Raw genomic sequence first — 18221 nt, forward strand, 5'->3', positions numbered from 1 at the left:
GCTTGAATTTAAAACTCCAGGATTAAGAGTCGTATGCTCTACTGACTGAGGCAGCCAGGCACCCCATGGTAGTTCTATTTTTAATTTTTAAAAGGGACTTCTTAATGTTTACAAAGCAGTTATATCATATTATAATCCACCAACAATGTTCCACACCTTGCCAATAATTGTTATTTTCTCTCTCTTTCTTTTTTTTTGTAATTCACATTCATTAAGATGGCTACCATCTGTCTTTATTTTAGGCATCTTAGTGCATGTGAAGTGGTATCTCATTGTGCTTTTGATTTGCATTTTCTTAATAAAACTAATGATGTTGAGCATCTTTTCATGTGCTTATTGGCCATTTGTATATCTTCTTAGAAATATCCCAATATTTTGCACATTTTTAATTGGTTTATTTATCTTTTTATTACTGAATTGTAAGTGTTCTTTTTACACTCTAAGTCCTTTATCAAATAGGAGTAAGTTGTTTTTTCATTTCATGGTATCATTTGGAAAACTTTAATTTTGAAACACTAGTATGATGTTTTCTAATTGCCTTGTATTCTAAAGAGAACTAGATCAGAGATGGTGGGTAGGACTGCTCTGCTTTATTTATATTTGAAAGGTTTATGTTTAAAATGTGTTTCAAAGAGAAGTACGAAGATCAGTAAAATACTCATCTAATTCCTTATGAACACATGGCAGAAAATACTTTAAGATATGAAATTTTAAAAAATGTCTTTCACCTTAGATTAAAAAATCAGGAAAGGCCAATAATATGTTATTCTTTATTTTCCATGTCATTTTCATTACTAATTTGTATTAATTGGCTTTTTCCCTCTGCAGGGAAAAGTAATAGAACCTCTGAAAGATTTTCATAAGGATGAAGTAAGAATTTTAGGCAGAGAACTTGGACTTCCAGAAGAGTTAGTTTCCAGACATCCATTTCCAGGTAAAAAAAAAAAAATAGAATTGAATTGTTCGATTTGTCATTAGACTTTCATGTTGAAGAAAAATCAATTCAGACAATTTTGAAATAACTTTTTATCTTGGAATATGTAACTTTAGAGAAAGGAAAGTGTGGGTAGGGAACAAAATTCTTCTTAATATCTATTGTATATACTTCATTTTCTTACATAATTATTTTCCATTGTATTTATATTTAAATATTACACCACCCCAGTGAGTCTGGCCTATAATGTTGCCATCAGATGAGAAAAACAAGGTATAGAGATATTTTAATAACATTGCCACGCAATTCTTTCTTTTTTTTTTTTTTTAAAGATTTTATTTATTTATTTTAGAGCCAGCGTGAATGCCAGCAGGGGGAAGGGCAGAGGGATAGGGAGAGAGAATCTTAAGCAGGCTTCACACCCAGTGCAGAGCCCAACATGGGGCTTGATCTGACAACCCTGAGATCATGACCTGAGCTGAAATCGAGTCAGATGCTTAAACTGAGCCACCCAGGTACCCCACATTGCCATACAAGTCTTAGTGTTAGAGCTGCAATTTATATGTTCTTTCTACTATACCATGATGCCTTCCATGGAAGACAAGGTTAAAACGTGGTTCTCTGCAATCCTAATCCTATGGTTGACTACTTATCTGAATGAATTACTTCTTTGCATAGGGCTGTATGTAACGAATTCATGAACAAATAAAAAAATACTCAGTTTAAATAGTCATTTGCTGCTGTCATATAGAAAAATAACTAACTGAAGGTGGTATTTATTTAAAGTTAGGACTGAGAGTCTTAAACTGTTCTTGTTAGAAGTTCTTGAGCTTGGGTAAGTCTTGTACCTCAGTTTCTGGTTCTTTATAGTAGTCATTAGGTGATGAGTCGAGAGAATGGTCTAAGTATAGTAAAAGTTAACAATTCTTAAGTACTAGTATGTGCTAGGCATTCTGCTAAATATTTTACACATACTGTCTTATTTGATCCTCACAATAAAACTACCATTATTCTGCTTTATAGATGAGGAAATTTTGGGAACAGAGCCCTGTTAGCCAAAAGTTAATGCAGATTAGGTCTGGAGCTAGCCCTGACAGTCTCCCCTCAGAACTTGTACTCTTAAATATCATATTGGTCCTATAAGCAGTCTCACAAAGGTATATATAACTCATGTGGTGATTAGCGCTATTTGTATCAATAAACTTCAAATCTGGGAATTCAAGATATTCAGTCTCTAACTTGTGTGTCGGCAAAGGATTGTGTGTGAATGTAATGGAGGGAGTCAAGTGGTCCTGTGTCCTTGGTCATCATTGCGCTAGAGTCACTTGACTTTTAAAAGTCTTTATATATTGGATTTTTTTTTTTATTATGTAAGATTTCTTTGGTAAAAAATATTTTGGTGCTTTTAAAAAAATAAGGCATACTACTTACTTTAAATAAACTGTTTATTCTACAGATGAAGAATGAAACTGAGGAATTAATGGAACATGGCTAAGGTTTTGTCTATAACCAAGTATCTCACAGGATACCTTTTCTGCTTTAGTAAAGAAGCAGAATCCATTTTTTTTTTTTTTTTAGATCCATGCATACATACCTTATGTTTTCATCCTTTTAAGTATTTGGTGAAATAGAAATACCAGTTTGCATTTTTAGAATTAAACACTCTGTTGTACTTTTTTTTTTTTTTAAACAGCATATTCTTCTTCCTAAATTAGATTGGTAGTTGAACATGGGTGATGAATAATAAGGTGGTTCATTACACTGTCCTCTTTACTTTTCTATATATTTAAAAATTCCTTTAATAAGTTTAAAAAAGATGGGCGCATATATTATGAATTAATATTTATTGGAGAATTTTGTGACACTTAATACATGGGCTCCCAAAACTAGATAGAAATCATTGATGTAAAGAGAACTAAAGCATTCTAAAAAATGGTGAGTTGGATGGGAAACTAATAGTTACATTTGAAATAAAACACTTAAAAAAACTTGAAGTGGAGGGGCTCAGTTGGTTGGGTCTCCCACTCTTGGTTTCATCTCGGGTCATGGTCTCGGGATCGTGGGATCAGCCCCCCAGTTGGGCTCCATTCTTGGCAGGGAGTCTGCCTGGGGTTCTTTCCCTCTACCCCTCCTCATCTCTCAAATAGATAAATAAATCTTAAAAAAAAATAAGCTTACAATGGTTATGTGTCAGTTACTGAGATCAGTAAAACTGGAAAAAACTTAAAATGACCAACGGATTTTAATTTTTGGAAGGATTTTATATTTGGAAACTGATGTTTTATATTAAATATAAAATTTATATTAAATACCATTGTTATGGTTCTCTTTAGGTCCTGGCCTGGCAATCAGAGTAATATGTGCTGAAGAACCTTACATTTGTAAGGACTTTCCTGAAACCAACAATATTTTGAAAATAGTAGCTGATTTTTCTGCAAGTGTTAAGAAGGTAATAATTTGAGGGGCGCCTGGGTGGCTCAGTTGGTTAAGCGACTGCCTTCGGCTCAGGTCATGATCCCGGAGTCCTGGGATCGAGTCCTGCATCGGGCTCCCGGCTCGGCGGGAAGCCTGCTTCTCCCTCTGGCCTTCTCCCCTCTCATGCTGTTTCTCTCTCTCTCTCTCTCTCTCTCGCTCTCAAATAAATAAATAAATAAATAAATAAATAAATAAATAAAATCTTTAAAAAAGGTAATAATTTACATTGAATTTGTATATTAAAGGAGCTTTAAATAGACATAGCTCATCAGTATAAGGAATTGAATGGATTCTTGTAGTACTCTAGTATCTACAATGAATTTATTAGAATTTCATTTTTTGAAGATTCAGGGTAATTTAACATGTTAAATGACTATACAGAAAATATTCTACAGAGGCTTATAATTGTAGACTTATCTTTTTAGCCTTACAACAGATAAGATACCTTGAATCCTAAAAATTCTAGATATGAAGGGGTGTTTAAAAATATTTTAGGCGTGCCTGGCTGGCTCAGTTGGTAGAGCTTGCGACTCTTTATCTTGGGGTCATGAGTTTGAGCCCCATGTTGGGTGTGGAAATTACTTAAAATCTTTAAAAAGTATATTTTATATGTATTGCAAGAAAGTAAGGGAAAACATTTTTACTCCAAACTAAGGATGGATGTAAAAGTCTAGCAGTCCTTCTGTAGATTTGGTGCCTAAATTTATAATCTTTGTCATCTGAAAAACTTCAAGCTAAGAATTTAAAGTGGACCTTGGTTGGTAGTGCTTCCAGGTGTCAGGCTTAGCAATTTAAATTCTTTCTGGATTGTCTTAAGGCCTTAAAAGATCCCCACATACAGAGTTCCAATAAATATATATGAACTTAAAATATTGCAAAATATATACAGAAGTAAAGTAACATGAATGAGAGCTAGTGGAAAAAACTGGCACAAGACCCTCAAACATTTCAGATACTGGAGTTAGTGTAAAGTATGTAGAATTAAAAGAAGCAGTTGATAATGAGAATAAGGTATATGGTAAAAGACTATCAAATGACTTGGGCAGCTTTGAAAAAAATTAAGTTCTAGTAATGAAAATAACTGAAATTAAAAACAGCTAAAGAAAGAAGTAATGAACTCAAAAACAGATGTTAAGAAATTATCCAGAAATTGGAACAAAGCATCAAAGAGAAAATATATAGAGAAGAGGTTAAAATAGAATGAAAAGGTCAATTTTAACATATGTCCAGGAGGAGATAATAGACAAAAGTATTTGAATTCGTCCACACTGGTGAAGACACCATACCTCAGATTCAGGAAATGTAACACATCTCATTTAGGATAGTGAAAAAAAAATTGACACCTAGTAGGCATACCTATCAAAACTGCAGACTGCCAAAGACAAAACAGCTACAGAAGAAAGATTGTTTATCCTTTGAAGGAATGACTATTATACTGAAAGCACGGGAAAAACAAGAAGATTTCAGAGTGCCATGAGAAAATAATTGTGAATAGTGAACAGATGAACTGTCTTCTAAGAACTAGGGCAAATGACATTTTTAGATAAACAATTTATTACCAACAGTCCATTACTTAAGGAACTAAAGGCAGTGGTTCTCAGCCTGGAACAAACATGGGCTGTATAATAAAAATAATCTCTAATTTTTGTTTGTTTAAAAATATTATAACAATATACAACTAAAATAGCATATAAGCCACAGGAAATTGATTGAAGTTAAAGCATTCAAAGATACTTGTATTGTTTGCTAGGGGGACAGAGAGATTGATTCTCTTCTGTTAAGTATCCATGTTAACACTTAGGGGGAACTACTAAAAGAAGAAAAATACAGGGTTTAACTTCAAAACCAGTAGAAGGGAAATAAATGAGCTGGGAGAAATAGTAGAAAAATGTAAGAAAAGACAAAGAAACCTAAAAACTGGGACAAATAGAAACTACTGAATAAAATGGTAGCATGAAATCCAACCATATTATTAACCCACAATTAATTAAAAGGACTAATATCTCCAGTTATGACAGATTGTCAAACTGGATTGAGAAGTAAAATCTAAGTATAGCCTGTTTACCTAAGGATAGAAAGAGTGAAAGTAAAAGAATGGAAGAGCATATACCAGGCAAATACACCAAAAAAAGGAAGTTGGTGGAGATATATTAGTTTTAGACAAAAGTGACTTTATGGTAAGAGGTTTTATTATAAGGAAAAGGTTTAACTCATGCGAGGTGTGTCCCTTGCTGCTGACAGGATTGAATCCCCGAAGTATACAGATATAATCTGTGTTTCTTATCTGGATACTCCTCATAGCCCTGGCCCTCAGGAGTGAAATTCTAATGCACTGCATAGCACACACCAGTCAAATATCAAATAGGATCTCTTGCTGTAAACCAGTAAGTGTAGATACATAAGACAGTAATAAATACCAAAAGAATACTTGAATATCAAGTATTTTTAAAAATAAATCAAGAATATTTCTTGAATTTCTTGAATATCATTTATTTTTAAAAATAAATCAAGAATATTTCTTGAAACCTTAAGAAATGTCTGTTTGCTTTTCTCAGCCACATACACTATTACAAAGAGTCAAAGCTTGTACAACGGAAGAGGATCAGGAGAAGCTGATGCAAATTACAAGTTTGCATTCATTGAATGCCTTCCTGTTGCCAATTAAAACTGTAGGTGTGCAGGTGAGTTGTATGAATTCATTGATCTGTAACGTAACTTTTTGCAGTTTATTCTTTCCACTAATATTGAAATAGGAACGACTTAGGAAAATGAAATAAAGTATATACACCAAATTTGGAAATGTAAAAAGGTGGTACTTTATAGAGTGTTTATGGAGTGAATAAGGTTATAGGAACTAAATATTCAGGCTGAGATTTTGTAGTTTGGGAACATCTGTCATCTCCAACCAAAAGTAAATATTCAAACAATGGTTTGCTGTAGGGTTGACTTGCTTGCTTCTGCCTTGAAGAGCAGGTACCAGGAAGTACTGTCCTTATGTGTGCTTCTTGGTGTGAAAGTGTACTGTGACTTTAGAAGTGTTAAGTGCAAGAAGACCCCCAGATGAACATGTTACACTATTTAAGTCTTGCTCTCAGCTTGTGTATTCCTTAAACCCTGTGCTCTCTGTGTCTTCAACATATTCTTTCTTAGCTGTGATCATGTACAACTAACATTTTTGTATTTATTCTGTTTTTCTAATTGTAAAAGCATGTGAGGATAATATAGTTTTCACTTTTAAAATGTTATTTATAAATAGATTATATTAATTCTCCTTTATATGATCTTCAAGTGAGTTTCTGGGGAAAAGCTTGGGAGGGTAGGGAAGAGGAAAGTTTCTATTCTGTTAGGGCTTTTAGTTAAATGGAAACTAGAAAAAGTGTCAGTAATTCAACTCAAAATGGTATGAATGCCAGTTATTGGGCCTTCCTTATGTGTGGGAAGAAATTAACTCTGTTTTAGAGATTATTCATCTGAAACTTAGTAAGTATACTTTTTTTCCTAAATACATGAAGTTGAGTCATCAGTTTAAATTCCTCCTTCTCCTCAATCCATGTAGCTCTCTGTCTGTAAATGAGACAATAAAAATTCATTGTTGTCTTTAAAGTATTTTAGTTCATGGAAATGATAGGTCCAGTTATTTTGAACTTGTTCCCTCTTCCCCCCTTTTTAAAGGCCATATGTGAAAGCTATGTGTATTCTTTTTAAAATCACTATTAAAATAAGCCTTTCTGGAATTGTAGAAATAATTTTCTTTCAGTGGTATTTGGTTATCTTATCATACACAGATTCATTTTGAAATTTATGCTATGATACTTACAGGCAGATATTATCCTACTACATAAAAATAGAAGAACAGGTAAGTTATTTGATTTGTAGAAGTTTTTCCAGTCCTAAGTAGATCTCATACAGAGGACTTCCAACTCTATACTAACTCCTGCTAGGCGGGAAGTTGAATTGAATTAGTTCCACATTCCCCTTCTTAGATAATTATTATAGATAATAATGTTAGATGAATAGGTGTTTGAGGCAATTTGTTAGATGAATGGCTTCTTTAAAAATGAAGCTTATTCAGGCTCCACTACTTTTACCATCAAAGTAAAAGTTTCTTTTGTTGTTAGATATCTTACTTTAGTCTTTTATGGTTTTGAAGGTGAGACCCTTGGAAGCCCAGAAAAAAAATCAAAATTCATGGTTAGTATAGCGATAAAGCTTATTTTCTAAATACCAAAATAAACCATACTTGTAAAAAAAAAATTCAGTACATTTAGGATAATTTTCCCTCTGCCTATTCTCCAGTTGTATGTGTCCTTCCAGAAACATTAATTTTAAAAAGAAAAAAAAAAGGAATTATGGATGTGTATTGTCATCTTTTTCCTTTAAACTTGATGACATGAATTTCTTATCTTTGCATGCCATTACAAGTAGATTATTCTTAACTACTGCCTTGTAGTCCATATGTGGTTATACCATTGTTTAATCATTTCCCTGCCAGTGGACATTTAAACTATTTCAGCTTTTCACTATTATAGGCATTTCAGCAAGTAATATCTTACTCTTCAAGCAGTTATTCATTCTTCAGGCAGTTATTCATGTTTCTGTAAGATCATGTCCTGAATTAGGAACGTGTACACTTTAAACTTTGACAGATACAATCAAATTAGCATTCATATAGTCTGAATTCTCATATTCTCAGTATAGTGGCTGGTAGGTAGTTAGCTAATGAATCTTTTTAAATTGCTTATTTTAGTTTAACTTTTTTTTAAAAAAAATTTTTAAGCAAATCCCTTGGGTTAAAAAGGACAAAGGAGGGGCATCTGGTGGAGTAATCGGTTAAGCATCCTACTCTTGGTTTCAGCTCAGGTCATGATCTCTGGGTCATGAGATCGAGCCCTGTGTTGGGCACTGCACTCAACGAAGAGTCTACTTGAGATTCTTTCTCCCTCTGCTCTTCCTGCTTGTGCTCTCTCTCTCTCTCAAATAAATCTTTAAAAAAATAAAAAGGACAAAGGAAAAGGGAATCAATATTATGTTTTATTCATTTATTTTTAAGTTAAATGGATATTTAACTTAAACTTAATGGATATTTCAGTGGTTCATTAATTAATTTTCAGTGGTTCATTTTTAAAGAAATTTATAGTAAATATTTATGAAATTATTTTTATCTCTGACTTAAGAATAGTTAAGAATATCCACCTAATAAACATGGGTAGATCTTTTTTCATTTTAATAGTTGTGTGTGTGAGAGTATAATTGACACACAATGTTATGTTATTTTCACATGTACAGCACAGTGAGTCAGCTTCTCTATATGTTAGACTGTGCTTGTCAGCACAGGTGTAGCTGTCATCTGTCACCATATATCCCTATTATAAAACCATTGACTGTATTCCCTGTGTTGTGGCTTTATTCCTGTGACTTAGTTATCTTCTAACTGGAAGCTTATATCTCTCCCCCTTCACCCATTTTGCCCATCCTCCCACCCCCCTTTCCTCTGATAATCATTTTATTCTTGTATTCGTAGGTCTGATTCAGCTGTTTATTTGGTTTTTAGGTTTCATATAAGTGAAATCATACAGTATTTGTCTTTCTCAGTCAGACTTACTTCACTTAGCATGATATCCTCTAGGTCTATCCATGTTTTGCAAATGGCAAAAAAAAAAAAAAATCTCATCCTTTTTTATGGCTGCATAATATTCTCTCTGTGTGTACGTGTGTACATATCACATCTTCCTTATCCATTCATCTGTTGGTGGACATACCTTGGTTATTGTAAATAATGCAGTAAACATAGAGGTGCATGTATCTTTTCGACTTAATGTCTTCATTATCATTTTCTTTGGGTATATACCCTTTAGTAGAATTACAGAATTATTGAATCATATGGCATTTCTATTTTTCATTTTTTGAGAAACTATTTTCCACAGTTGCTGTACATTCCCACCAGCAGTACACCAGGGTTCCTTTTTCTCCACATCCTTGCCAACACTTACTACTTCTTGTCTTTTTGATACTAGCCATTCTAACAGGAGTAAGGGGGTATCTCATTGTGGTTTTGATTTGCATTTCCCTGATGAATAGTGATGTTGAGCATCTTTTCATGAGTCTTTTGGCCATCTGTAGGTCTTTGAAAAAATATCTGTTGAGGTCCTCTGTCTGTTTTTTAATTGGAGTGTTTGGGTTTTTGGTGTTTTGTGAGTTCTTCACATATTTTGGATATTAAACCCTTATTGGATATATCATTTGCAGATATCTTCTCCCATTCAGTAGGTTACCTTTTGGTTTTGTCGATGGTTTCCTTCACTGTGCAAAACTTTATTTCAATGTAGTCCTAATAGTTTATTTTTGCTTTTGTTTCCCTTGCCTCAGACATACCTAGAAAAATGTTTACTATGGCTAATACCAGAGAAATTACTGCCTGTTGTGTTCTCTTCTAGGATTTTTGTGGTTTCAGGTCTCACATTTAGATCTTTAATCCATTTTGAGTTTAGTTTTGTGAATGGTGTTAGAAAGTGGTCCAGTTTTATTCTTTTACATGTAGCTGTCCAGCTTTCCTAGTATCATTAATTGAAAAGACTTTTTCCGCATTGTATATTCTTCCCTCCTTTGTCATAGATTAATTGATCATATAAGTGTGGGTTTATTTCTGGGCTCTCTACTCTGTTCCACTGATCTATGTGTCTGTTTTTGTGCCAGTATCATACTGTTTTGATTACTGTGGCCTTATAGTTTATCTTGAAATCTGGAATTGTAATACCTTAGCTTGGTTGTTCTTTCTCAAGATTGCTTTGGCTATCCGGGGTCTTTTGTGGTTCCATACAGATTTTAGTATTATTTGTTCTAGTTCTCTGAAAAATGCTGGTGGTATTTTGATAAGGATTGCATTGAATGTGTAGATTGCTTTGGGTAGTATGGACATTTTACAATAGTAATTCCTCTAATCCATGAGCATGGAATGTCTTTCCATTTGTTTATGTCCTCTTCAGTTTCTTTCATCAGCATTTTATAGTTCTCAGAGTTACAGGTCTTTTACTTCTTGGTTAAATTTATCCCTAGGTATGTAATTCTTTCTGGTACAATTGTAAATGGTATTCTTAATTTCTCTTTCTGCTAATTCATTGTAAGTGTATAGAAATGCTACTGATTTCTGGGTATTTTGTATCCTGCAACTTTACTGAATTCATTTATTACTTCTAGTAGTTTTTTGGTGGAGTCCTTAGGATTTCCTGTGTGTAGCATCATGTTGTCTTCAAATAGTGACAGCTTAACTTCTTTACCACTATTGATAGCTCTTATTTTTTTCTTCTCTGATTGCTGTAGTCAGGACTTTCAGTACCATGTTGAATAAAAGTGGCAGGAGTGGACATCCTTGTCTTGTTCCTGCTCTCAGAGGAAAAGCTCTCACTTTTCACCATTGAGCATGATGTTAGCCGTGGGTTTTTCATATATAGCCTTTATTATGTTGAGGTAAAACATGGGCAGGTCTTGTCTGCCAAATTAGGTGTGCTGGCTATATACATTTGGGCAGATACTTGGAATGAAATCCCAGTGGGCCTCTGGCATGTGTTGAATAAAATTTTAAAATTACCATGACACTTTGTGTCTGAACTGATTTAGATAGAATTTAATATGGGATTTTAATTTAGGGTTTATATCATTAGAGAAATATTTGTATATACTTTTATTCAAACATGTTTTTGTTTAAAAAAATCAAAGCAATTGTTAATGGTGTTACCACGCATGGAATATTTTCCATCCATCTTTTGGCTTCTATAAAACCATTAAAAATTATTGACTGTATTTTTTTTTTTTTTTAGGGTGACTGTCGTTCCTATAGTTATGTGTGTGGCATCTCCAGTAAAGATGAGCCTGACTGGGAATCTCTTATTTTCCTGGCTAGACTTATACCTCGCATGTGTCACAACATTAACAGGTATGTTCTGCAGGGGACAAAGGGTGAGGTGAAATGGAAGGGTGTATTTTTTAAGATCTTCCCACTTTTGAGAGACCAAAAGACTCAAAAGTATACATACAGGCATGCACAGAGGTCACAGTTGAGCAGAAACTTAATAATACCTTGTGTTTTGTTCCTTCCTCACAGTGCCGTCATCTGCTTATTAAAAAACTTTTTGCTCTTGTTTAAACAAAAAATAGGAAGGATTTTTTTTATGAAGTATTAAATATTAAAGACACTTTTAAAACCTGTCTTCCAAATTAGGAGCTTATGCTAGCTGTTGGTTTTATGGTAATATGTTTTCTTCCAGGATTTCTTCTACTGGAAGGAATATGTATGGGTTATATAATTACCAATAGAGACTTGGTTAATTTAGTAATAATCCCAGGGGAAGTCACAGAAAAGAAATAGGCATATGCCAGATATCATTAAAATAACTACATGTGGAATTTATTTTGAATTTATTTTTTTCAGATCCAGTTTTTCTTTCGCTTGCATGGTAATTTCTAATGTTGGATATATCAACAACTGATTTATAATCTATGTGTAATGGTCCATTGCAGTGTCCCATAGAGAGTTCAAAAAAATCTCCTACCAGATCGGTGATTAGATGTTCTAGTTTCACCATTGTCTACTCTTTTTTCATTTTCTTCATGAGTATTAAGCAGTTAACAACCAAAAAGAGTTACTTGAGGTTTCAGTTTACTCAAGTTTGCTGTAGGAATTAGGAACCTACCTATTGGTGTTCACCCAGGAGGGTGTGTATAGTTCTAGAACTGCCTGTTGGTATGTCCTTTGAGACAAGGAGTCAGGGAAGCCAGTTTTTTATTGGTGGGAACATGCCCACTAAAAGGCTAATATTATTACGGTGATGAATCTAAGGCCTGCAGATAGAGAAGCACCATCAGCATACTGAAAAGAGTGAATTATTAATAAATAATGGTAAATTTGTAATTGCCTATTTTGAATGGAGATAATTGCCTTGGTTAAAATAATGGTTCATTATCTATCTTCTAGAGAATGCTAAATGTCGAAATAAACTTTTTAGGTCATACAGAACATTCCCTTTCCCTAAGTTTGACTCAACTGCTTCTGTTTTTCATTTCACAACATTATTACAGTTTCATTTCCCTCTCTATTTTTCTTTTGCCACAGGTCCCTCACCCTTGTTTAAACTTTCTCTGTCCTTTTATATGCTGGTTTCTCTGCCTGTTTTCTTTTTCCCTCATTTGCTCCTCCCTCCTTTCCCGAATATCCCTCCCCCCTGCAAAAAAATAAAGTCTAACAACCAACAAACAAAAAATAGATTTTTAAAATACGAACCTAGCAAGCCTTTAAGAGTTTCGGTGAATTTTAGATTTCTTTGCCAGGGTCTGTTTTGGGAATTGGAATTTAAACAACTAAAACATTTTTTTCTATTTTTGCCAAATTTTTTCTTAATTTGCATTGTGGAATCTTTGTATAGAGAGTATCTACTCCAGTTTTACTGTCCTATACAATGTGAAAGACTACTTATTCCTGTACATTCTAGGAACACTCTTATTTGTAAGAAATAAGACAAAAAGAGCGAGTTCATGGCATTCTTTTTCCTAGTTGATTTTTCCTTGAAGGATCATTTATGAACTCTATGGACTGTATTTAGTAGAAGTGTGGTATTTGATACATGGGACAAAAACTTGCTATATAGTATGTTTGGGAGGAGGCAGTGAATTGGTGGTAGTGTGGTTTTGATCTGATGCTGTTTTCTTCTGTATGTTTTTATTCCAAGTACATATTAAGAAAAAGGAAAAAAAGCATTATTAAACTTCACCATGGAAGTTGCCAAGAGAGATGTATTTTCTTTGGTTAAGACATATAGGGCTAGGGAAAGGGGACAGTTGTGTGCTGGTTGGAGTCCAAGTCGGGAGAGCTAGGATGCATTCATATCTATATCCTGACTGCCCCTTGTTTTCTGGGTGAAGGTTGTGGAACAGGTCCTCCCAACCAGTGGTAGGATTCATCTTGAGTTGTAATTATCTGATCCTAATTTCCTCAAGCTGTGTTCTTTTATTAAAGTTACTTTTATTAACGCCTGCAGTGCATCTTCCTATCCTTCAAACGGATGTTTACTTAAAGAAGTAGTGAGTTATTCCTTTTAGGAGCAAATAGTAGGATATCAAGTTCTATTTTGGTAACATTTTTAATAATGGGGAAATGAGAATCTTTGAGATCAGTGTTTTGCAAAGTGAAAAAGAATTTAGTCAAATAAGTTTAGGAAATGCACTGTAGCCTTATCTTGGAGGTTTCTAGTGCATATTAGCATATAGTTTCGAAGTTCTGGCATAAAACAACCTATTTATTTGTTCAACTCAGTGTTTCCCCAGGCTTATGTATATTTACTTCTTAGGGGTACTATAACAAATTACCACAAACCAGGAGGCTTAAAACAAATTTATTCTCTCACAGTTCTAGAGGCTAGAAGTCTGAAGTCAGGGTGTTAGCAGGGCCATGCCCTCTATGGCATAAGGCTCTGGGGGAGGATCCTTCCTTGACTCTTCCTAGTTTCTGGTGTTTACTGGCAATCGTTGGCTTGTGGCAGTGTAACTCCAGTCTCTGTTGCCATCTTCACATGGCCCTCTCTATTTTGTCTGTTTCCACATTTTCCTCTTCTTAGAAGAGGAAAACACCTTCAAAAGTTTTTGCCTACCCTGATCCATTATGACCTTATCTTAACTACATCTGCAAAGACCCTATTTTCACCTGTAGATTCCAGATGGACATGAAGTTTGGGGGATATGCATCAATCCAGTACATCATATGAAAAGAGGATTGTGATAATCCCATATATTTTTGTATACTCTGAGATACTATTTTTCCAAAGAATACACTTTCAAGAAGGTACATAGAACATAGACCCTTCTATAATCTTATATCCCGGGGCACCTGGGTGGCTTAGTCAGTTAAGTGTCTGACTCTCGATTTTGGTTCAGGTCATTATCTCAGGGTTGTGAGATCAAGTTCTGTGTTAGACTTTTCACTGGGTGTGGAGCCTGGTTAAGATTCTCTCCCTCTGCTCCCCTCCCCCACATGTGCATGCACTCTCTCTCTTTCAAAAAGAAAGTATATAATCTTTTTTTTTTAAGATTTTATTTGCGTATGAGTGGGGGGAGGGGCAGAGGGAGAAGTAGAGGGACAAGCAGACTCCCCACTGAGCATGGAGCCTGATGCAGGGCTCGATCCCAAGACTTTGAGATCATAACCTGAGCCAAAGTCATATGCCAGAGCCACTCAGTCACCCCTATATATACAATCTTATATCCAGTCTTACCCATGTGGTGATTTGAAGTGGGTGAGAGAGGGGCCTCAGAATTAATGGAAAGAATGATAGTCTATGTTCCTTGCTTCTTCTACTAAATTGTCATTTCTCTATAATTTTCACCTCCCCTTCTAGAGTTGTCTATATATTTGGCCCACCAGTTAAAGAACCTCCTACAGATGTTACTCCCACTTTCTTGACAACAGGGGTGCTCAGTACTTTACGCCAAGCTGACTTTGAGGCCCATAACATTCTCAGGGAGTCTGGTAAGTTGTTCATTTTATTACTACATGCTCTAACTAGAATTTTGAAATGTGGCATTATGATTGCTAGTTAGGAGGATGCAAGTTTGAATTTTTAGATGCCTTTATTTTTATTATTCATTTATTATTTATTTTTATTCATTTATTATTCATTCATTATTTATTCATTCAGTTCTATGATACTGCCTGCCATACAAAATTTTTCACCTTTATGGTCATTTGTGGATATGTACATATAAGCAAAAATTTGAGTTGCCTGACTCCCATTGTTCCCAGCTGAGGTTATACAAGTTGATATTCTTTTTGTTCACTCTTAAATGTCCTTTTTGTAGTCTATTTAGTAGCATGTTTTTTGCATTTCTGTGCTTATTTCTGATTTTACTGTTTGAAATGTCCCCCAGTCATAGTGCTGAGGTGCTGTCTGGGTTTCTGAGCACAGGGAAGACTGTCATGTGCCTTATGGAGAAAATATGTGGGTTAGATAAGCTTTATTTATATATGAATTATAGTGCTGTTGCCTATAATAGTGTTGTTGCCTATAATTCATTGTTAATGAATACAGAATAAAAAAGGTGTCCTTAAACAGAAACATACATAAAACAAGGTTACGTATTGATTGATTGATGAAAATGTTGTGACCAGAGGCTTGCAAGAATCTCTCTATTTCTTGTAGGGACAGTGGTTTACAATTTGCTAATTCAGTGTTTACAATATAGACCATAACTACCTTGAGTAACAAGAATGGGCTTATATATATACTGCATCACTGCAATCATCAAATTCTACTGTTTGTATTTGTGGTTGAGTTTACTTATAGATATGACAGTAGTTGAAAACAATGCATGGTGATGGTCTTAACTGGTATGTTTATGTATGTGATTTTAGATGTTATCTGGGATGATTTAATGGAACTGGGTTAGAGTGCTTTTTCCATGACGTGGTCATTTGTTCTACGTGTTTACTTTTTCTAGGGTATGCTGGGAAAATTAGCCAGATGCCAGTGATTTTGACACCATTGCATTTTGATCGGGACCCACTTCAGAAGCAGCCTTCATGCCAGAGATCTGTGGTTATTCGAACCTTTATTACTAGTGATTTCATGACTGGTATACCTGCAACACCTGGCAATGAAATCCCTGTAGAGGTAACTTATATGTTTTTTTCATGTACATTTTTAATATCTCCTACATTTTATAATATGGTGACTGGACTAGGCTATGACAAAATTGATATTTCTGGGGTTGGTTTTCTGTTTGTAAGATTGGCTTTTTTATTTTTTAGAGATTTATTAGCATGCGTGTGCGCGGGATGGGGGGCAGAGGGAGGGACAGAGGGCCAGACTCCCCACTGAGCATAGAGCCTGAAAGGGGTGTGTGTGGGGGGCTGCTCAAGACAGGGCTTCATCCCACGACCCTGAGATCCTGACCTGAGCCAAAATCCAGGGTCAGACACTTAACATACTGAGACACCCAGGCGCCCCTCGGCTTTTATTATTTTTTTTAATCTCCACATAATTGATTAAATAAAGCACTGGGTGTTATACTCAACTAATGAACCATTGAACATTATATTAAAAACTAATGATGTACTATAACTTGGCTAATTGAATTTAAATTAAAAAAATAATAAAAAAAATTTATTATACTCCTCCAGATGTCTGATTACTATGTGGAGTAACCACCTCTAATCTACAATTCTATCTAATCTTGCCAACCTCTCCTTTATAAATAGTATTTTCCAAGTAAAGGAGAAAACCCTGGTAGTGAAGAAGAGTTTATCAGAAATATGGATGAGATTTGATACCATGATGGCTAGACACCCATGAATTGCTTAATGCTCTGCCTACTACCAACTATTTTTTTTTTAAGATTTTATTTATTTGAGAACAGAGTGAGAGAGAGCATGAGCAGGGGGGAGGGGCAAAGGGAGAGGGAGAAGCAGGCTCTCCACCGAGCGGGTAGCCCAATGTAGGGCTCCATCCCCAGGGCCCTGGGATCATGACCCAAGACGAAGACAGATGCTTAACGACTGAGCCATGCAGGCGCTCTGACTACCAACTATTCTTGATCACCATCTCCCTCCTGTTCTCTCTCCCCTGGAGTGTTCCAGAGCAGCTATTTGCATAGTAGCAAATGAAATCAAAGTGAGACTTTATTGCAGAGGTGGACCTCTGCTCTGTACTCTAATGCAAGGCTCTGGTTATAGCTAGATAGCTAGGTTGGGGATTGTGGCTTAGAGTTTGTTTCCTCTTAGGCTCAAATTTGCCAAATCTCTGTCCATTCAAGTGACCAGGCCTTATTCTCCTCTTGTACACTTGGTAGTGGTTGTTATTACAGTGCATTATGTGCCACTGTGCTGGCCATGGACTTGTATGTTTCAGCCACAGAATATATTTGAAGCCTTGGCTTTTAATACATAGTATCACATGCTTGGATGTCACAGCAATTTCAAATTGCTGTAAATGTTTCTAAACACTTGTTAGGACAAACATAATTTGCAGACTGGCAACTGTTTGCAGACTACGCTTTGAGTAGTACTGAGTTAATTCACTTAAATCTGTAGAAGGAAATTAGGTTCACTACATAAAATTAATCCGAGACCATACTATATACATAGAAGAGAATAATAAAAGTAGATCACATTTTAATTGTAAATGCAAGCCTTCTAGGTATGTTGGACATGCGCTGGATCGTGGCTCTTCTATTTATGATCTTTGTTTTATAACAGGTGGTGTTAAAGATGGTCACTGAGATTAAGAAGATTCCTGGTATTTCTCGAATTATGTATGATTTAACATCAAAGCCCCCAGGAACTACCGAGTGGGAGTAATAAACTTCTTGTTCTATTAAAGTATTGTGTTCAGTTTAAATTGATTAGAAACCATTCCCAGTATTGACATGCGGTACTGTGAAAAGAGTTACTGGAGCGGCTGCATCACATCTGAGTTCTCTACAGCAAAAATCTACGGCCTAAGAGCTGAGTCGGGGATCACTAAAAGGGACTGAAGCATTTGTACGGGTATAATCAAAGCACCATTGCCTACACTCAGATTGGCACTGCTTTTGCCTTTGCCTCACTTGTTCTTTATGTATAAACTCACTGTTGCTATTAATGTCTCCGTCAATGAAGATGTATGAAGGTGGGTGAATTTGGGGGTAGTAATAGGCTTCTCTCCCCTTGCCAGTTTCTAAGAGCTGTTAGAAAACACCCGTTATTTACCAGTGTGACTTAGTATGTATGTCTTTCAGAGAATCTGAATTTACTTATAAGTAACCTTACTCCTCCAAAGGTGGGGGTGAGGGA

At 35.2% G+C, this 18221-nt stretch overlaps 1 protein-coding gene across 2 annotated transcripts in view; it reads left to right on the top strand.

The window, feature by feature from the left end:
* GMPS (guanine monophosphate synthase) overlaps positions 1-17768 on the top strand; it is a 63812-nt gene extending 46044 nt beyond the window's left edge. For both annotated transcript variants that reach the window (XM_027585844.1, XM_027585845.1), the window contains exons 10-16: positions 829-934; positions 3268-3383; positions 5965-6090; positions 11224-11339; positions 14791-14921; positions 15890-16062; positions 17646-17768. In XM_027585844.1, coding sequence (XP_027441645.1) covers positions 829-934; positions 3268-3383; positions 5965-6090; positions 11224-11339; positions 14791-14921; positions 15890-16062; positions 17646-17747 — 870 coding nt within the window. In that variant the 3' untranslated portion in view covers positions 17748-17768. The remainder of the gene's footprint in view (positions 1-828; positions 935-3267; positions 3384-5964; positions 6091-11223; positions 11340-14790; positions 14922-15889; positions 16063-17645) is intronic.
* Positions 17769-18221: the final 453 nt, after the last annotated feature.

The sequence above is a fragment of the Zalophus californianus genome, chromosome 1 (assembly GCF_009762305.2).
Source record: "Zalophus californianus isolate mZalCal1 chromosome 1, mZalCal1.pri.v2, whole genome shotgun sequence".
Classification (NCBI taxonomy): Eukaryota; Metazoa; Chordata; class Mammalia; order Carnivora; family Otariidae; genus Zalophus; species Zalophus californianus.